General features: G+C 43.1%; 1 protein-coding gene across 3 annotated transcripts in view; it reads left to right on the top strand.

The window, feature by feature from the left end:
• The window catches only part of galnt11 (UDP-N-acetyl-alpha-D-galactosamine:polypeptide N-acetylgalactosaminyltransferase 11 (GalNAc-T11)), a 29,445-nt gene extending 7,505 nt beyond the window's left edge, over positions 1-21,940 (top strand). Inside the window, exons 4-13 of one of the 3 annotated variants that reach the window (XR_007448267.1) lie at positions 1,866-2,032; positions 2,217-2,342; positions 15,422-15,671; positions 17,203-17,320; positions 17,638-17,790; positions 17,893-18,114; positions 18,518-18,622; positions 20,998-21,135; positions 21,238-21,680; positions 21,761-21,940. Coding sequence is in view for 1 of the 3 variants with exons in the window: in XM_049565520.1 (XP_049421477.1) it covers positions 1,866-2,032; positions 2,217-2,342; positions 15,422-15,671; positions 17,203-17,320; positions 17,638-17,790; positions 17,893-18,114; positions 18,518-18,622; positions 20,998-21,135; positions 21,238-21,369 (1,411 nt within the window). In the remaining 2 variants the exon portion in view is untranslated. Of the gene's footprint in view, positions 1-1,865; positions 2,033-2,216; positions 2,343-15,421; positions 15,672-17,202; positions 17,321-17,637; positions 17,791-17,892; positions 18,115-18,517; positions 18,623-20,997; positions 21,136-21,237 lie in introns of all 3 variants that reach the window. The other 2 variants (XR_007448266.1, XM_049565520.1) reach the window with 2 other exon arrangements.
• The last annotated feature ends 210 nt before the right edge of the window (positions 21,941-22,150 follow it).

Here is a 22,150-nt window from a genome sequence, read left to right as displayed (position 1 = left end):
CCAATAACAAGAGTCTGGTGACACGACGTTAGACCAATAATAATCAGTTTCAAAGTAAGATGAAAGTAACGTGTTGAGCCCCGCGATTCGTGTCAGCCCAGAACGCAGGTGCTGGTGCATTCACTGGGATAATAAAAGTGATAATAATGAATCACTGGTTACTGACAACAATAAACCCCTGGTTACTGGTAACAATCAGTCACTGATTACTGATAATAATCAACCACTGGTTACTGATATTAATCAACCACTGGTTACTGATAATAATGAACCACTGGTTACTGATAATAATGACCCACTAGTTACTGATAATAATCAACCATTAGTTACTGATAATAATCAACCACTGGTTACTGATATTAATCAACCACTGGTTACTGATAATAATGAACCACAGGTTACTGATAATAATGACCCACTAGTTACTGATAATAATCAACCATTAGTTACTGATAATAATCAACCACTGGTTACTGATATTAATCAACCACTGGTTACTGATAATAATGAACCACTGGTTACTGGTAACAATCAACCACTGGGTATTGATAACAATGAACCACAGGTTACTGATAATAATCAACCACTGGTTACTGATAATAATCAATCACTGGTTACTGATATTAATCAACCACTGGTTACTGATAACAATGAACCACAGGTTACTGATAATAATCAACCACTGGTTACTGATAATAATGAACCACAGGTTACTGATAATAATGAACCACTGGTTACTGATAATAATCAACCATTAGTTACTGATAATAATCAACCACTGGTTACTGATAATAATGAACCACTAGTTACTGATAATAACCAACCAATAGTTACTGATAATAATCAACCACTGGTTACTGATAATAATCAACCACTAGTTACTGATAATAATCAACCACCGGTTACTGATAATAATGAACCACTGGTTACTGATAATAACCAACCACTAGTTACTGATGATAACCAATCACTAGTTACTGATAATAATGAACCACTGGTTACTGATAATAATCAACCACTGGTTACTGATAATGATGAACCACTGGTTACTGATAATGATGAACCATTAGTTACTGATAATAACCAACCACTAGTTACTGATAATAACCAACCATTAGTTACTGATAATAATCAACCACTGGTTACTGATAATAACGAACCACATGTTACTGATAATAACGAACCACATGTTACTGATAATAATGAACCACTGGTTACTGATAATAATGAACCACTGGTTACTGATAATAATCAACCACTGGTTATTGATAATAATCAACCACTAGTTACTGATAATAATGAACCACTAGTTACTGATAATAATGAACCACTGGCTACTGATAATAATGAACCACTGGTTATTGATAATAATCAACCACTAGTTACTGATAATAATGAACCACTAGTTACTGATAATAATGAACCACTGGTTACTGATAATAATCAACCACTGGTTATTGATAATAATCAACCACTGGTTACTGATAATAATGAACCACTGGTTACTGATAATAATGAACCACTGGGTATTGATAATAATGAATCACTGGTTACTGATAATAATGAACCACTAGTTACAGATAATAATCAACCACTGGGTATTGATAATAATCAACCACTGGTTACTGATAATAATGAACCACTAGTTGCTGATAATAATCAACCACTGGTTATTGATAATAATCATCCACTAGTTATTGATAATAATCAACCACTAGTTACTGATAATAATCAACCACAGGTTACTGAGAATAATCAACCACTGGTTACTGATAATAATCAACCACTGGTTACTGATAATAATCAACCACTGGTTATTGATAATAATCAACCACTGGTTACTGATCATTAATGTCTTCTTGCAGGTGTAGGGATAAGGTGTACCCTCTTGCTCTACCTTCTGCCAGCGTAGTGATCTGTTTCTTCAATGAGGCGTTCTCTGCCCTGCTGAGGACCGTCCACAGTGTGCTGGACCGAACGCCGGCCTACCTGTTACATGAGATCATCCTGGTTGATGACCACAGCGAGCTGGGTAACATCCACATTAGTTTCATGATGTTGATTGTGTGTGCTGGTGGTTATATGTTGTCTTTATTGCTTTCCTGTTCCTCCAGTAGCGGAACGCCACTGAGCATCTCTCATGTCTCTGCTGATACTCTGTATGTTGTCCACACGCCATGTTGGTTCTCCTCAGATGTCTGTGTGTGTTTATTCAGAGGAGCTGAAGGATGACTTGGATCGGTACGTCAGGGACGAGCTGCAGGACAAAGTCAAACTGGTGAGGAACCAGAGGAGGGAAGGACTCATCAGAGGACGCATGATAGGAGCCTCACATGCTACTGGTATGTCCTACAACCTCACATCTCACCTCCTTAGCCCTCATAACCTTTTCCCTGCATCCTCATTCCCTACTTCCTTCATCCATGCATTCTTGTTGCTGCTTCTTTAATTTGTTCGTTCTTTGTCACCACATCAGTTCATTCATACTTCTCTATGTCACAACGGCAACTCTAAAGACCAGCCTCTTTCCCTAAACCCTACACCCTACACTCTACATCCTATACCCTACACCCTACAGTCTACACTCTACACCTTATACCCTGTACCCTACACCCTACGCCCTATACCTTACACGCTATACCTGACACCCTAAATCCCACACCCCACACCCTAAACCCTTGGCCTGCACCCTCAACCCTACACCCTAAATCATAAACCCTACACCCTACACTCTATACCCTAAACCCTACACCCTATATCCTGCCCCACAACTTTGTTGACAAATGTTTTCAGCACTATTGTTCCATCTCTGCTCTCCATAATCAATTGCTCACTGGCTTCTGGTTGTGTCCCGTCCCATTTCAAGCAAGCAGTTGTTCAGCTGCTTCTTAATAAGGCCAATCTTGTCCCCTCTGTTCTTAGCAACTATCGGCCCATTTCCAAGCTGCAGTTTGTGTCCAAAATTTTAGGAAAAGCTGTAGCGAACCAGTTAGTCACTGCTTTGGACAGATACAATATTTTTGATAAATTTCAGTCGAGTTATCATCAGTTACATTCCACAGAAACCGCTCTTCTCAGGGTCTCCAATGACATCATGATGGCCTCTGATGCTGGTAAATGCACGATCCTGGTTCTGCTTGATCTCAGTGCAGCCTTTGACACTGTTGATCACCACATCCTTGTAGACCGGCTGAGGGACTCGGTAGGCATCTCAGGGATGGCCCTTTACTGGTTTAAATCTAGGGATGCACGATAACTTTTTTCCCCACCGACAAGACTGTGGGAAGTAGGGGTGCGCAGGGTGCTGCAGCAAGCCCTGGTGGAAGGGGGAAAAAATTAAATTAATTAAAAAAAATAAGAAAACTTTTGAAAGTTTTTTTTTTTTTTCACAAGTAGATAACCTGTTAGATTACAAAATGTTATTTTTGAAACTACATTTAACGATAAAGTTGACTTTGATTTGTCTCACACAACTTTGCGTAGTCCGTGACGAGGCGCACAAGGTGCAACAGCAAGGAGTTCAACATGGCAATCATGAGAAAGCTAAAGTGGATTTTGGATTTCTTTATGAAAAAAAGAAAAGATAAACCTAGCAGCTCAGAATCACAACTGACAGCAGCAGCACACACGATACTACAAGTGCAAGTCAAGCTAGTGGAGAGGAGGAGGCTAGCACCATGCGACAAGAGGATGCCGAATAGGAGGCCGAAGCTAACAGCAGCAACAGCAGCTCCGTGCAATGAGGAGAGCCTGAGGGAGAGAAGGAAACGGGCGCCAACAGCACCCGCACCCATGCTAGCACTAGCGGCACCCACTCAGAACCAAGAGCAGCTAACTTTACAGGAGGACAACAACCACTGTTAACACATCCCTGCCAGCCTCATAACCATTCTTTTCCTGGTAGGCGTTTTGGAGAGGAAGGCTTTTCCCGTTCTTTTCCACCTCGGTGGTTTGATAAGTGGGGATGTTGTTTGTTTTGCATGCCTCCAGGCTGTGCAGAAAAAGCTAGTAGCTGTAGATGAAGATTGGGATGGGCGGCAGTTTGTAGACGGAGGCTTTTCCAACTGGCGTAAGGCCACAGCAAAATTGAGTTTGCACGAGAAATCGCCAGTACACAGAGATGCTATCCGAACACTGGCTGGATTAAAGCAAACGCTAATAAGTGCCCTACTTTCTGATGCAGCAGCAAAAGAACAGCAGACAGCAAGGAATGTCCTGGAGATTTTGTTCCGTTACATTTCTTTTCTAGGACGGAAAGGACTGCCCTTTAGAGGAGACACAACATGGGATGGTGTCCTGTACGAGTTGATGTTGGAGCGGACCTATAACTTACCCAAAGAAAGAGAATGGATCATGAAGCGAGACAATTGCAATAGCAACACAATCCAAAATGAGATCATTGCGCAGTGTGCAAAGGGCAGTGGTATCTCGTGCATCGGGCAGTGTTTTTTACAGGCTGACAGCTGATGGCACAACTGATATCAGCACTGCAGAGCAGTTTTCCTGCTCTCTTCAGTATGTTGACAACAATCTTGAGACACACAGTGACTTTTTGGGATTTCACAACTGCCCTGACACTACTGCAGAGACGCTATATTTATGCATCAAAGACATTCTATTGAGGCTGAACGTTCCTCTTACTAATCTCCATGGATATTGCTTTGACGGTGCCTCTAACATGTCAGGCTCTGTGTCTGGGGTCCAGGCCCGATTGAAAGAAGTAAGCCCTCATTCACTATATGTGCACTGCTGTAATCACCGCCTGAATCTTGTACTTCAGGAATTGACACGCGAGGTGAGCCTAGTAGCAGAAGGACTGAACTTTGTGCAGGGTGTTTCTGTGCTCATCAAAGAGTCAGCTAAACACAAGGAGCTGTTTCAGTCACTATTCAACTGTGATGACGTCATCATCAATATTTTGGGCTTGTGTCCAACACGATGGTGTGTGAGAACTAAAGCGATTCAGCGCTGCTGCTCATCCTACCCTGTCTTACTGGCCACACTGGGCTTGAAGGAGGACAAAAGTCTGAGAGGGGAAACCAGGGCCAAAGTAGCCGGACTTCACAAACAGGCACTGAAAGGCAGAACTCTTTTCAGCCTTTGTTGCTGCGAAGCGCTATTTGGCCCTTGTGAAGCAGTGGCGAAAACACTGCAGAGCAAAAAGGCATGTGCTCTGGGTGTCATTGAGTGTGTGAACCTTCTGAAGGAGCGAGTAAGGGCACTGTGAGGTGATCAATGAAGTAAAAGCGAGTGGTCTAAAAATGCCCAGTGATGCTGAATCCATGACCATGCCCAGGCAAAGCAAAACACCTGCCATTATCAACAGACCACGAGCACAGAAGAACTATAACAGGCTCCATACGAGGTCAGATGGAGGTCAGAGTTTTACAAAGCTGTGGACTTGAACTGAACTCAGCAGACGATTTGATCAGGATGGGATGACAGTCGCGGCATCCAGGGAGAAGACGATCAACAACGCGGCAAATGGAAAGCCATCAGCAGTACTAGACACACAGTCTCTCAGTCTCCCCACAGAGTTTGACCTCGGCCGACTGCAACTTCAGCTTCAGATGCTGGGAGACATCTTTAAAGAGACTGCTCCTTGCAGCACAGTACAGGAAGTCGCCGCAGGTTTCTCAAAATGTCACGTGCATACCAGAACTCTTAATGGAGAAATCGAGAAACTAATTAAACTTTGCATGTGCCTCCCTATATCTGTCGCTTTGTCTGAGAGGAGTTTCTCCACACTCAGACGCCTTAAACCCTGGCTAAGGAGCACTATGTCACAGAAAAGACTTACACACCTCACATTCATTCATGTGCACGCGGACATCATTGAACAATTGGATATACATGACATGATGAGAACTTTCATCAGTGTGACCCCAAAACACATTTGGAGTACTATCATCATAAGATAAGACACATTTTCATGCACTACTTTGGCAAAGTAGGCCTAAATGCACATTAGTGTTGGGATTCACAGGACCACAGATATTTTGTCATTTGGTAAAATCTACACTGGACATTTCAAGGCTTTTCCTCTGCATGCTCTTTGTCTTCAAACAAAGAGAGTTATGTGACACCCATCTCCACAGGAGGTATCACCTCACACCTTAGTGAGACTCAAGTCCCAAAACTTGATTGGACAGGACCTTTACAGTGACATGTGACTCTTGATCACAGACTCTCTAAACTGAACCAGAAAGTTAGAGGTGCAAGCACAAGGTTTACAACTAGCTTTCCAGCAACAAAGAGAACCAAGTGAGTTAGCACCCAGCGTCTAACTCTGCTAAACCCCGAGCGACCAGCTTCCTCGGATCAGAACCTTTGGAACAAAGGACCCAACAAAGACTGTAGCTGGAACCATCTTCCCAGCCTTCTTCTGCCAGCTAACAAAGCAGCACACCACCAAGTGACTCTTTCCTCCATGCATTCAAGGATCGGTAATGTAACAACTGGGCATAGCTTATCACAGCTTTACAGGCTAAGCAAGACTGTTTGACTTGTTGTATGTGATTTGATGCTGTTTACTGAGTTATAGTTGTGATAGTTTGCAGTTAGGTCATTGATTAGTTGGCTTCACCACAGCTAAGTGTTTAGTTTGCTAATACTGTTCACAGATTCTTGCACACAACTAAACAATCTCTGCACTAATCCAGACCGTTTGCAACACACGTCACATTGACACAGACTCATTAACAAACAGGCTTTCAACAGAACTGCATCCAAACAGGCATCTCAAAGTTCCCGCTTCTTTTCCTTTGTCTTTGTCCTGACCACACGGTCAGACAAACACCTCCCCCTGAAGCCAGCTTTGATTCGCCATTTGTAGTTCCCTGTTGTCAGCCATTTTGTTTTGTAGACCAAACAGCTCTTTGATCACCACACCCGCCTTTGTCTTTCTCTTCTTTCTCTCTCTCTCTCACACACACACACACACACACACACACACACACACACACACACACACACACACACACCAAGCTTGTATATAGTTAGTTAGAATTTGTGTGTTTTGGTTTGCTTTGCTAATTTATGAATAAATATAATTCTTTGGAATCATACCTGCTGTCTGTTTAATGTTGCACAAGAGTGAATGAATAGTCAGCCTCTGCTGCTTCAAGAACTCCGAAATCCTTCAGGCGTTACCGTTAATTTTGGTTGTTGTCGTTAATTTAATTATTAATCAAACTCCACATTAGTTAGTTTAGCGTATTTTATGAGACTGATATCTTTAACTGGCTATCATTTTTCCCTTTACGGGAATGGTGCCTCACGAGGTGATTTAATGTTAATTAAGTCACATTATTTAACATAATTATTAATTATTTTTCATAGTTATTAATTATTCCCGATAGCCAATTAAATCCCAACATATTTGGTGCCGCCGTGTGAGGTAAAAATATGTTGATCCCAACATTAGCCTATTATTAACTAATTAAAACGTTATGCCTAATAAGTAAAGTGTCAATGGTCGTTGTTTTCATCAGGGTTTTTGGGTAGAAACAAGATGGCGCCAGCGTGTGTGGCCGGCCATCTGTCAGCTCTGCTGGGATTTGTGTTTGCAGTTGTATTTAACATTTTCTGTCAAGATGTGTCTGCTCTCCTGGTGTATGATCGCCAAGCACTTATTGATATTAAAACATCTCATGAGAAGCTATTAATGTTTGATTATGGTGATCGGACCTCGAGCCCTCCACCATTCCTGGCGTCCATACCAGCTTACCTGTGTCGCTCACCTGTCCTCTGGAAGAGGCGCTCCAGAAGACGAGGGAAACGAGGGGGTGTGCTGGTGAGAATCAAGGCTTGCCTGAGGGCCGGCCTAGGGATTAATCCTCATCGTCTTTCCGACGGATTGTCTGCGGCTTGCCGGTCTATGGGTATCCGGTGGATCCGGCCTATTGTTCCCCCTCACCCCGCTGGGATCCTGCCTCACTCATCGGTAGAGATTCCTCTCTCTAGGCGGAGCCGGGTGCGCTATGGCGGCGTCAATCGCAGGAACCTTCGGGCGCTGGACCGCGCCGCTTTACCCGGACCAGAGGAAAAGGATCTTCACTTGGTTCTCTTTAATGCACGATCGATAGTAAACAAGACGTTTTTGTTAAACAATTTCTTCGTCTCGCGTAAACTGGATTTTATGTTCCTGACAGAGACATGGCTTCATGTTGGTGAGTCCACCCCGCTCTCGGAACTTCTCCCTCCCGGCTGTCTGTTTCTTAGCTCCCCGCGATTAACCGGCAGAGGAGGGGGGCTAGCGTCGGTATTCAAATCCAGCTTTCAATGCCAACAATCGTTACCTGGCTCCTTTTCTTCTTTTGAACTGCAGACATTTGTGTTAAACCAATGCCAACGCATGAAAAAGGACACACACTGGACCTTGTGCTGTCACTTGGTTTAAACTTAAACATTACTGAGATTTGTAATACTCATATCTCTGATGACTTCGCTGTTTTATTTACTGTTACTGTGCCTTCTTCCCACGTTAAACCGTGCGCTCCTGCGCGTCGTGCACGCACTATTAACTCTTTGACAGCGCCTCAGTTTTCTGAATCGTTTAATGCCTCTGGGCTCCTCGCCAGCGAAGGGCGCTGTAATCTTAGTACCGAAAAGTTTACAGCTCTTTTAAATTCTACATGTACTGACTTAATGGACTTGGTGGCGCCTTTTAGGATGAAACGCGCTAAACCACTGACTGAACCATGGCTGAATGACACCACCCGCACTCTCAGGCGTGCATGTAGACGCGCTGAGAGAAAGTGGAAGAGAGATCGTCTTCATATCTCTCTAGATATTTTAAGAAATAGTTTATCTGAATATCAGAGAGCTGTTAAAGCTGCAAAAACTAATTTCTTCTCAAACCTTGTGTCAAATAACAGCCATAAACCTCAGTTTCTTTTTAATACTCTTAATTTGCTTTTAAATAGGCCTACCTGTAATTCTACCTCCATTGTATCTTCTCCTGCACTATGTGAAAAATTTCTTAAATTTTTCAATGACAAGATTTCTGCCATCAGGTCCATTCCCTCTCCTCTGGCCTCTGACCCTGTTGCTTCCTCCGTAGCCCCAGTTATTTTTGAGGCTTTTGTGCAAGTGTCTCTTCCTTCTTTAACTAAAATAGTTCAGCAGCTACGGCCATCCTACTGCCCCCTAGACAGCATTCCACCCCGTTTCTTCAAGGATGTTTTTATCACGCTGGGGCCTTGTATTGTCGACCTTATAAATTCTTCCTTGATGTCTGGCTGTGTCCCCGCTGCTTTCAAACATGCTGTGGTGCAGCCCCTCATCAAGAAGAATAATCTTGACCCTTCAGTTTTGTCGAACTACAGACCTATTTCTAAGCTCCCTTTTTTGTCCAAAGTCTTAGAAAAGGTAGTATATGAACAACTGCAGTCGTATCTGGACTTAAATGGCATTTCTGAAAAGTTCCAGTCGGGCTTTAAAGCACGCCATAGCACAGAAACAGCGCTTTTAAGAGTTTTTAATGATCTGCTTTTAATTGTTGATTCTGGTAACACTGCTGTTCTGGTGCTCTTAGACTTGACTGCAGCTTTCGACACAGTAGATCATAAGATTCTTTTATCACGTCTTGACCTGTGTGTAGGTATTAAAGGTACAGCGCTCAAATGGTTTGAATCCTATTTATCAGAAAGGAGTTTCTCTGTTCACATGGGCCAGTATAGATCTGCTGCATCCTCACTCAATTGTGGGGTGCCTCAAGGTTCCATCTTGGGCCCCATTCTCTTCTCCATTTATATGCTTCCCCTGGGTGCTATATTTAGAAAGTACAATATAACATTTCATTGCTTTGCAGATGACTTACAGATCTACCTTCCTCTTCAAACAAACAGCTCTGCCTCCATTCAAGCTCTGTTGAACTGTCTCAATGATGTTCACACATGGATGGCTTCAAATTTCTTGAACCTAAACAAATCCAAAACTGAAATTATTTTATTTGGCCAGTCTGACCTTTTAGATGGCTATGACAGTGCCATTGGTCCATTGGCTTCCTTCTGTCTCCTGCTGCAAGGAACCTAGGAGTAATTTTTGACTGTGCCTTTAAATTTAAAAACAGATTAGTTCAGTAGTCAAATCAAGCTTCTTTCAATTAAGGCTACTTAGTAAGGCAAAGCCCTACCTCCCCCACTTGATTTTGAGAGGGCAGTTCACGCTTTCATTACCTGTCGTCTGGACTATTGTAATTCTCTTTATGCTGGATTGGACCAGCAGTCACTGAAACGCCTGCAGGCTGTCCAGAATGCAGCAGCCAGACTGCTGACAGGAAAGAAAAGACGTGATCATATCACCCCAATACTGGCCTCCTTGCACTGGCTCCCTGTCCAGTTTAGAGTTCAATTTAAAATTTTATTATTTGTTTTTAAAAGCCTAAATGGCTTAGCTCCATCCTATCTATCTGAGCTTGTTCAGCTTCACACGACAGCCAGAGCACTGAGATCAAGCAACCAGCTGCTGCTGGCCTGTCCCAGAACTAAACTTAAAAGCAAAGGTGACAGAGCCTTTTCCATTGTGACGCCAAATTTATGGAATACTTTACCATTCCATATAAGGGCAGCCCGAACTTTGGAACACTTTAAATCTCTTTTAAAAACCTACCTCTTTTCGCTTGCTTTCACCTCTAGTTGAGACAGATATGTCTTTTACAGCTTTTATTTGTATTTAACCTGTACTCTAGTGTTGATGTTTTATTGTCTAAGCCTATTGTTGATCTTATTGATAATTTTTGTGATTTTTGCTATTCACTCACTCTTTGGATGAACTGTACAGCACTTTGGTCAACCGAGGTTGTTTTTAAATGTGCTATATAAATAAATTTTGACTTGACTTTTGATCAGTGTTTCTTGTGTCAATCTGGCTTTCCTATGAGCAAGTACCCAGCCGCTGTATGTTTGTGTGTAGCCAAATATCGTTTGCGATAGCATACTGACTTAATTGTTTATTGTTTTCTGTGGTGAATGCAACGAAGCCCTTGCTCATAATCAGTCAGTGGAGTTGTGTATTGTTTGCAATCTTTGAGCCTGGTTGCTCGGATTTGCGTTTGGTTGTGTTTGTGATAAAACTTGTATTGATGGATGTGCGCAAGAATACATTGCTGACCTGATCGTTTTCTGTGGTGAATGACTAGTGACCTTTTGTATTGTAGCCTGGGTCCTTGTTGATAAACGTGACACGTTCAATCATCAACAGCAGAGGAGTGTTTGTGGTGTGTGCGTGAGTGCTCTAGACCCTCATATTTTCAGCATCCCCTCCCTTGAAATAGTTCCCATGGCTCTGCCCACCGATACCGATAACCGATGACTTCCTGCTTCTCATAACCGATGCCGATATCAATAACCGATAACATTTTTAATAGTTTATATACATATTTTAGGTAAAGAAAGGTAAAGATATAGTGAGTAAAAATAAATTTCACATTATAACTCTGCCTTTGACTTATAAAAATAATGTAAAAGACATCATTAGTGTTGTAATCACAACAAAAACAAGAAAAGTTATGACTAAAAAAACAAAAACATTTATTATTGCTTCACTCAGCTGCAGCAGTCAATAAAAAAAAGGTTTTACAGAACAAAAACTCAGTGCAAAAATAAAGTGTATCACTGTCCATACAAAAATAATGGCTTATAACAAAAGCCTTGTGTTCATTGAGAACAAAACAAAATCATTTTTCATTTTAAACCAAATAAAGAAGGTTTCCCTAATCCACAATAAACCTGATTAGGTCTACATTCCCTCATAGGAGAACCTTTACAAAATACATTTTCAAAGAAGCCATCTACGTCAAGCTGGAACGACCATCGTTAAACAGAGGGGGTGGCTTACGACACCACTTATCCCCCACCTACAATGCTGTCTTGGGATCCCTCCCCAGACAACCCACCCATTCACCCCTGGTCCCACCTGACCCTAACGACTCACATGGTGGCCAGGTGGGTCAACGACTCACGTTGTGACCTTATCGACTCTGAAACTAAGAGCTCACGTGACCCCTACGACTCTGCAAGGGTTCCCATCCGCACAGGGTTTATAGCCTGCAACTTCGTACCAGTCATTTAGAACTGAAGAAGTTTCTTGGATGAGAGGCAAAACGTCTTCAAGAAATGCAAGCAAATCCAGTTGCCTACGATATTAGCACTTACGATTTTCAAGTAGTTTTTCTCTTAACTTTAGTTTACTTCCTGCACAAGGATCTATCCATTTACTGTCTTTTCTTTCTTTCTTAATTGTCTCAGGACAGCGTGCACTATCTTCTTGGATATATTCCATTGTTGAAACATAGCCTCAAATGCCTCACAGATCGCTGTTGTTGTGTGTGACCCAGAAAACTCCTGCGAATGCAGTGTTGTTTTGATCATCTTATAATCTCCATCCAGCCATTGCGCTGTCAGACTTAACATGCTGACTGGACTTACGTCACACGCCCAAATGTCAGTGGTTAGACTTACATTTCATTTATTAATGCTTGCGAGTACATTATATAGTTCAGTAGACTGCTACGGCTAAGTCTTCACATCCTCATACTCTCTCCATATACAGTGCCCTCCAAAAGTATTGGAACAGTGAGTCCAATTTGTTTACTTTTGTTGTAGACTGAAAACATTTGGGTTTGACATCAAAAGATGAATATGAGACAGGAGATCAACATTTCAGCTTTTATTTCCAGGTATTTACATCTGGATCTGATACACAACTTAGAAGATAGCATTATTTGTAATGGAACACAAAATTTTTAGGTGAGCAAAAGTATTGGAACATATAAACTTAAAATAGATTAAAGTGAATGAGACTTAATATTTAGTTGCAAATCCTTTGCTTTCAGTAACTGCATCAAGCCTGTGACCCATTGACATCACCAAACTTTTGCATTCTTCTTTTGTGATGCTCTTCCAGGCTTTCACTGCAGCCTCTTTCAGTTGTTGTTTGTTTTGGGGGGTTACTCCCTTCAGTCTCCTCTTCAGCAGGTAAAATGCATGCTCTATTGGGTTTAAGTCTGGAGACTGACCTGGCCAGTCTAAAACCTTCCACTTCTTGCCCCTGATGAACTCCTTTGTTGTTTTGGCAGTGTGTTTTGGGTCGTTATCTTGCTGCATGATGAAGGATCTCCCAATCAGTTTGGTTGCATCTTTCTTTAAATTAGCAGACAAAATGTTTCTGTAGACTTCTGAGTTCATTTTGCTGCTGCCATCATGTGTTACATCATCAATGAAGATGAAAGAGCCCATCGCAGAAGAAGCCATGCAAGCCCAAGCCATGACATTACCTCCACCGTGTTTCACAGATGAGCTTGTATGTTTGGGATCATGAGCAGATCCTTTCTTTCTCCAAACTTTCGCCTTTCCATCACTTTGGAAAAAGTTCATCTTTGTCTCATCAGTCCATAAAACTTTTTTCCCAGAATTTTTGAGGCTCATCTCTGTACCTTTTGGCAAATTCCAGCCTGGCCTTCCTATTCTTCTTGCTAATGAGTGGTTTGCATCTTCTGGTGTAGCCTCTGTACTTTTGTTCATGAAGTCTTCTGCGAACAGTAGATTGTGATACCTTCACTCCTGCCCTCTGGAGGTTGTTGCTGATGTCACTAACAGTTGTTTTAGGGTCTTTCTTTACAGCTCTCACAATGTTTCTGTCATCAACTGCTGATGTTTTCCTTGGTCTACCTGTTCAACGTCTGTTGCTTAGTACACCAGTGGTTTCTTTCTTCTTCAGGACATTCCAAATGGTTGTACTGGCTATGGCCAATGTTTGTGCAATGGCTCTGATTGACTGTCCATCTTCTCTCAGATTCACAATTGCTTCTTTTTCACCCATAGACAGCTCTCTGGTTTTCATGTTGGTTCCACCTCTAAATGCAGTCTGCACAGGCAAAATCTATCGTACCCAATCTAAAACTGAGCTCAGACATTCAGTGCTATTTATTGTTTGAATAATCAATGTAACTGGGAGACACCTGGGCAACAAAACACACCTGTCAGTGACATGTTCCAATACTTTTGCTCCCATGAAAAATGGGTGGGTTCAAACAAAAGGTGCTATCTTCTAAGTTGTGTATCAGATCCAGATGTAAAAACCTGGAAATAAAAGCTGAAATGTTGATCTCTTGTCCCATATTCATCTTTTGATGTCAAACCCAAATATTTTCAGTCTACAACAAAAATAAAGGAATTGGCCTCACTGTTCCAGTACTTTTGGAGGGCACTATACCATCGTTTGATGGTAAAACTTTAAGTGGCTAATCAGGCTGGATGTGTTGAAACTAGTGGACTTTTTACCCCCTCTCGGCACTTTGACTGAACATTTATTGCATACTGCAATCACGTTGTCTTTTTCAGAAACAGTAAAAAAACAAAAAGGCCCACACTGGTGGTGGCGGCTCCATGTTTATGTTTGAGGTGGCATATCAATATGACGTTATGTGCACGACAACAGCAGGCAGCAACAGCACAGGGCAAACAAACGGACTGAAAATGAGCAAAATCAAGCCAATGTTGGCTATTTATAATTGGATCTAGTTATCGGCAAAAAATAGAATTATCAGACTTATCTGTGTGATGTCATTTTTTTCCAATATCGGGCTGATAATTGTCGGTACCAATAGTTATCGTGCATCCCTATTTAAATCCTATCTGCCTGATAGATCTTTCTTTGTGGCTGTTGGTCCTCATAAGTCAGCGTCCCCCACAACCTACACCCTACACCCTACACCCTTGCTGCCTACAACCTACACCCTACACCAGGGGTGTCAAACTCATTTTCACCAAGGGCCACATCAGCATAATGGCTGCCCTCAAAGGGCCAGATGTAACTTATAAATGTAACTCAATGTAACCAAATGTAATGTAAAATAAATGTAACTACTCCTTAATGTTAAATAACTCTGAATTTATTACTTATTCAAGTTACAAATATTACAGTTGCATAGAAAAAAATATGTTTGCTTGTTGCTCTGTTATAACATAAATCCTTTTAATTTGTCAGGTTATGAAACCCACATAACTCCATCAATCAAGGATCAAACTATCCAAGTGAATAAAGAAAAACAACATCAAACACAAGTTATGACATTAACTTTGTTCAAAACGTTTTTGTCATCTCAATTCCACTTGTTGGATAAATGATGTGGAAACACTGCCATCTAGTGGCAGGAAGCCGTCACTTCACGGGTAACATAATCGACATGCATTGTGGGAAATGTAGTTTTTGGTCAAATCACGCTTTTGACCTATTTATTTTTAGACAATCAGGCCTTTTAAGCTCTTGCGGGCCACATAAAATGACGTGGCGGGCCACATTTGGCCCGCAGGCCTTGAGTTTGACACATATGCCCTACACCCTTGCTGCCTACTCTGTATCTCCATGTATCCTGCTCCCTTCCTCACCCTGTGTGTGTGTGTGTTTGTGTGTCCAGGTGAGGTGTTGGTCTTCCTGGACAGTCACTGTGAGGTCAACCAAGCATGGTTGCAGCCTCTGCTGGCTCCCATCCAGAAGGACCGCCGCACCGTCGTCTGTCCCGTCATCGACATCATCTCAGCCGACACGCTGTCCTACTCGCCCTCGCCCATCGTCAGGGGAGGCTTCAACTGGGGGCTGCACTTCAAGTGGGACCCCGTCCCCCCAGCCGAGCTCAACGGGCCTGAGGGAGCTGCCGGACCAATCAGGTAACTGGCTGATCAATCACTTGCCCAACTGACCTATCAGAGGCCTGTACGCCAACTTTAAGCAGGATTTAAAGTTAGTGAGGTAACTTCAGGGTTAACTCTGGGTGTTCAGTACTTCAAAGTGGGTTCTCTTGTTTACGGGATAAATCACCATGGTAACTGGTGCTGAACAGCTGACCTGCTCCAAAGCAGGTTAACTTCAGGTTAAAGGATCACAGCCTGTCAACAAGTCAAAGACAATTTTCTCTACGCAAACAATGAAGTATATCATATCGAACCGTATCTACCGTATCGTATACGTATCGTTTTTTTTTCCCCGTTAAAGGGTTTTTTTTGGGGGAGTTTTTCCTGATCAGCTGTGAGGGTCTTAAGGACAGAGGGATGTCGTATGCTGTAAAGCCCTGTGAGGCAAATTGTGATTTGTGATATTGGGCTTTATAAATAAAATTGAATTGAATTGAATTGAATCTCTGACCAATCAGATCACTGATGAAAAAAAGTATCCATGGACAAAGTGTGGAGTGACAGGTAAAAGAGAGGAGCCTGTGTGTTGTTACTGGTGAGTTAGAATCATTTCATATTTCCACTGGTTTTAAAACAGCTTCTAACAAAAATCGTTTACACATTAAACACATGATTTTAGCAGGATTTGAAATAATTGAGTTTATTTCAGTGACTGCTGACAGTGGTGCTGCTTTTACTCTCCGATTCATCACTGCAGCTCAGAAGACATGAGACACCTGTGTGATGATAAAACAGATCATATTTTATTAGTAAAATAATCCTCACACTGTTAATTAGCTCCTGTTATTATAAATGTCACGTCAGTCAGACAGACCGCATCAGTCATTAACTACTTCTCCATTCTTTACTTCAGCAGCAGAAACAGTCTGGTGTTACTCTAAAATGTTTATGTGACATATTCAGACAAGTTTCACCATCTTCATCACAATCATCATCATCATCCAACTAAACGTATTCGTTACTCTATTCTAATGTCACATACAGCTCAGTGACACCTGCACATCATTTAAGTCTTGGATAATAATAATGATAGTTGTTGGATGGTGTTTTTTCAGTGTGTCTAGATCTTATGTTTCAAGATTATAGTTTGTTGTTTACCTCCTGCGTCACCGACATTTTACTGTCTCGTCAACAAAACACTGTCTCTACTGTTTCATCTCATCTCATATGAAGCAGCTCCTTCATTCATGGTTCTGATGATGACGCAGCCCCACCCCTTTAACACAAACACGTTTACGGCTGCACAGGAAAACCCAGAGTTGACTGAAGTAGTTGATAACCATCTTTGTGGTACCGGTTATCAGACGGCCAATGAGATGGGTTAGTCAAACCAGATAGTGAGAAGACATCCTGGTAAAGGTGAACTGGCTCCTTAGTGCTGGCCTCTGGTGACCAGGTTATGTCGTTTATAACCCATTACTGAAACCTCCTGTGAATAAAATGATACATCACCCCCTCCTCCTCCTTCTGCTCCTCCTCTTCCTCTCTCCCTCCTCCTCCTCCTCAGGTCTCCCACCATGGCAGGGGGTCTGTTTGCCATGAACAGGAAGTATTTTAACGAGCTCGGCCAGTACGACGCCGGCATGGACATCTGGGGCGGGGAAAATCTGGAGATCTCCTTCAGGGTGAGAACACTGTTTTACTGACTGTCAGTGAAGGTGTCGTTTTAGCTGGAACACAGTGTTAGCCCCTCCCACTGAGGATGACCATGGGAGGACGGAGGAGACAAGGAAGGTCCAAGGAAGACTTAAACTGAACCTCCAACATGTCCTTCATCAGATCAGACACACGTGGACACGGACATACTGTCTCACTGTGTCTCTGTGTCTCTGTTGGACAGATGTAGATGGACAGACTGTCTCACTGTGTCTCACTGTGTCTCTGTTGGACAGATGTAGATGGACAGACTGTCACACTGTGTCTCTGTGTCTCTGTTGGACAGATCTGGATGTGCGGTGGACAGCTGCTCATCATCCCGTGCTCCAGAGTCGGACACATTTTCAGGAAGAGACGTCCATACGGCTCGCCGGGTGGACAGGACACCATGGCCCACAATTCCCTGCGGCTTGCGCACGTATGGATGGACGAGTACAAGGTACACACACACACACACACACACACACACACACACATACACACACACAGCTGGGATCATGACCCTCTGACCTCACTTTCTGTGTCTTTGTGGTCCAATCAGGAGCAGTATCTGTCCCTGCGTCCAGAGCTGCGTGAGCGCAGTTATGGCGACATCAGCGAGCGCATGGCGCTAAGGAAGCAGCTGCAGTGTCATTCGTTCCGCTGGTACCTGGACACCGTCTACCCCGAGATGCAGACTGCCGCCAACGGCAACAAGCAGCAGCAGCAGCCGCTGTTCATCAACAAGGGCCTGAGACGTCCCAAAGTCCTGCAGAGAGGACGGGTACCTGAACGCATGTCACTAACATCTTCTGTGATGGTTAAAATTAGTCATACACAGTCATACACACACTTTAGTCCCGCCCCCAGATTTTACATGTCTCCACGCCAGCTATACCTACCACAGGAAGTATGTTGTCCGTCTGTCCGTCCCATCCTGGTCAACATGATGTTTGGTACAGAATGTCTTTAAATTTGGCACAAACATCCACTGACAATGATCTGATTAGAAACTGAAGGTCAAAGGTCAGAGTGACATCATCACGTGGACATTAAAGAACGATAACGAATGATGGTCACTTTATTCACATCCAGGATGTTGTTTGTGACGCTGATGACATTATGAAATATGACAACTGGAGCTTTGACCGACGACAAACTAACTCTGTGTGTCTGCCATCTTTCAGCTGCGTAACCTAGCAACCGGGCGTTGTCTGGTCGCCCAAGGCCGAGCCAGTCAGAAGGGCGGAGTTGTCGTCCTGCGGCCGTGTGACCCCCGAGACCCCGAACAGGTGAGCCCGGCACATGATCACACACAGGTGAGGTGGAAGGGACAAACAGGAAGTTAGATTGTCGGCTGTCAGCAGACTTTGTTCCTGGGTACTCACACTTCAGTCCACAGCTGCGTCAGGTGGACTCTGCTGACCTCACCCTTTAATTACCCACAATTCAATGTTTTTTTAATTCCATAGACGAATAAAAAAAACTTGTGTGTAAAACAGATTCTGTCGAAAATGAAAACACTTGAAACATGTCAGTCAGAAATAAAACAGGTGACAGAGAGAGATCATATCACCTGATGTCACTGCAGCTCTCAGCGGCGCAGCGTGAAGCCTCGCACACAGCTGAGATCTGCTGATGTCACCAACAGGCCTACCTGATTTATTCATACGTTACCTGTCACACAAACACACAGCCCAAAACTGCAACCACTCAGACACAAGACAATAAAGTATAAAAAATCAAACCAACAAACAGATGATTTAAAATAAATGAAATGAATTAAGAACAAATAATAGAGATAAAAACAAAAAGTGAAAAGCAGTGGTTGAAAGTTAAAAATGTTACTGCACATTAAAATCGGTATCGGTATAACTCTATTATGAAGCGTACGTGGTCAGAGCAATGTTTGGAGGCTGATGAAGCGTACGTGGTTAGAGCAATGTTTGGAGGCTGATGAAGCGTACGTGGTTAGAGCAATGTTTGGAGGATGATGAAGCGTACGTGGTTAGAGTAATGTTTGGAGGCTGATGAAGCGTACGTGGTTAGAGCAATGTTTGGAGGCTGATAAAGCGTACGTGGTTAAAGTAATATTTGGAGGCTGATGAAGCGTACGTGGTTAGAGTAGTGTTTGGAGGATGATGAAGCATACGTGGTTAAAGCAATGTTTGGAGGATGATGAAGCGTACGAGGTTAGAGCAATATTTGGAGGCTGATGAAACGTACGTGGTAAGAGCAATGTTTGGAGGATGATGAAGCGTACGTGGTTAGAGCAATGTTTGGAGAATGATGAAGCGTACGTGGTTAGAGTAATGTTCGGAGGATGATGAAGCGTACGTGGTTAGAGTAATGTTCGGAGGATGATGAAGCGTACGTGGTTAGAGTAATGTTCGGAGGATGATGAAGCGTACGTGGTTAGAATAGTGTTTGGAGGATGATGATGCGTACGTGGTTAGAGCAATGTTTGGAGAATGATGAAACATACGTGGTTAGAGTAAAGTTTGGAGGATGATGATGCATACGTGGTTAGAGTAATGTTTGGAGGTTGATGAAGCGTACGTGGTTAGAGTAATGTTTGGAGGATGATGATGCATACGTGGTTAGAGTAATGTTCGGAGGCTGACGAAGCGTACGTGGTTAAATCCATGAAGAACAGAGTGAAGGTATGAAGCTTTAGTTTCCCTCCTGGTTCACACTCAGTCTGAACAGAAGCACCAATCAGAGCTGAGAAATGTTTCTGATTCATCTTCGTACAGCATTCAGAGTTTTTGTTAGTTTATACATCATGAACAACCTCAGACTTTTGTTTATGGGTCCTTGAAAAGCCATGGGAAAGTTATCATGGTCCTGAAATGAAATGATAGAAACAGTTTTCCAGGCCTGGAAAAGTTTGGAATCCACAGAAACTTTGAGTTTATAGTTTTGTTTTAAACTTGTTCATAAAAACCAAAAACGTTTTAACGTCGCATGAGCTCCACTTCCTGTACAAGCTAATCTGTGTCACCAGTGTCAAGTGATGCACACAGACCGAACCGCCATGGCATCAGTGGCAAGGTCACCAGGGATGGTCCACAAACATGTCTCTTTATATTTGTGTTGTGGAAGAGGGATCCCTCCTCAGTTGCTCTTCCTGAGGTTTCAACCGTTTTTTTTCCCCGTTAAAGGGTTTTTTGGGGAGTTTTTCCTGATCCGCTGTGAGGGTCATAAGGACAGAGGGATGTCGTATGCTGTAAAGCCCTGTGAGGCAAATTGTGATTTGTGATATTGGGCTTTATAAATAAAATTGATTGATTGATTGATTGATAACATCAAAAACACACACTGATTTATTGATGATCAGAACTATGTGTTTACACACCAAATTTACTTTCACATTAAAAGGTTTTACAGATAGAAAACCATTTCAGCACAGGAAACACACCTAATGTCATGTTCACACATTTATGGATTTACTTCCTGTACGTTCATTGGTCATGTGACATTTGTAACTGCCTTTTTGTTTATTTGCATATTTTTGTTAACTTCCTACGATCTAGTAAACAAATACATGTAAGGTGAAATAAAAGTTGGTGTTTACACAGGAAGTTCTGATCAAGTGACCTGTGTGTGTCAGATTGATCATGTGACCTGTGTGTGTCAGACTGATCATGTGACTTGTGTGTTTCAGGACTGGGCGTACGACGAGGAGGGTCAGCTGATCCTGGCAGGTCTTCTGTGTTTGGACGTGTCGGAGGTCAGGACCTTTGACCCGCCCAGACTGATGAAGTGTCATGGCTCGGGAGGTTCGCAGCAGTGGAGCCTCGGGGTGAGACGCCGTCACACATGCCGCGACTTAAATGCATGACACGCGATGCTGTCATGTTGCTCTCTGATTGGCTATGTCTGTGTCTCTGTGTCTGTCCTGTAGAAGTCTAACCGGCTCTACCAGGTCTCCGTTGGCCAGTGTCTCTCCGTCGCCCAGCCAATTGGGCCCAAGGGTTACGTCTCCATGGCGATCTGCGACGCCTCGCAGGCACAGCAGTGGCAGCTGGAGGGCTGAGGACAATGACATCACTGCTCTTGAAGTTTTATTAAGACTGTTGTTTTAGACGTTGGTCTTGTTCTCAGGACGACTTTTATCAAGCTCAACATTTTATTCATCGTCTTTCTAAAGCTTTCAGACATTCCAGGTCCAGGAAGGACTGGAAAACACGTCCTGGAATATTCTGGAATAATTTCAGTGTTGGAGACAGGACTCTTCTGTTGGAGTTCTAGGTCTGGAAAGTCCTGGAGCGAGTCTGTGTGTGAAGCTGTGTGATGTCAGAGGACAGGTGGAGCTCTGTCTCATACCTGTGTGATGTCAGAGGACAGGTGGAGCTCTGTCTCACACCTGTGTGATGTCAGAGGACAGGTGGACCTCTGTGTCACACCTGTGTGATGTCAGAGGACAGGTGGAGCTCTGTGTCACACCTGTGTGATGTCAGAGGACAGGTGGAGCTTTGTGTCACACCTGTGTGATGTCAGAGAACAGGCGGAGCTCTGTGTCACACCTGTGTGATGTCAAAGAACAGGCGGAGCTCTGCCTGACAGTTTGTGTCATTTCATCATCAATAAATCTTCAACACAACGAACAGACTGAATTATTTTACCTGTCTTTAATGATGCCTGAATGAATGACGTAGAGCCGCCACCCATAGAAGAGGAAAGAAAAAGGCGCTCGAAATCGACGCAAGATAATAGCGGCCATGGAGGGACACAATGATCGCCCTTCTGTCCCTCAGAGCCCGGTCCATGAACCAGGGTCCTCCCACTGGTCTCTGTTCCAAAGAGAAACGTGGCAT

The sequence above is a fragment of the Epinephelus fuscoguttatus genome, linkage group LG21, assembly GCF_011397635.1.
Source record: "Epinephelus fuscoguttatus linkage group LG21, E.fuscoguttatus.final_Chr_v1".
In the NCBI taxonomy this organism is placed as follows: Eukaryota; Metazoa; Chordata; class Actinopteri; order Perciformes; family Serranidae; genus Epinephelus; species Epinephelus fuscoguttatus.
The sequence above is the reverse complement of the archived record's forward strand: the minus strand, read 5'-3'. Positions and strand labels throughout refer to the sequence as shown.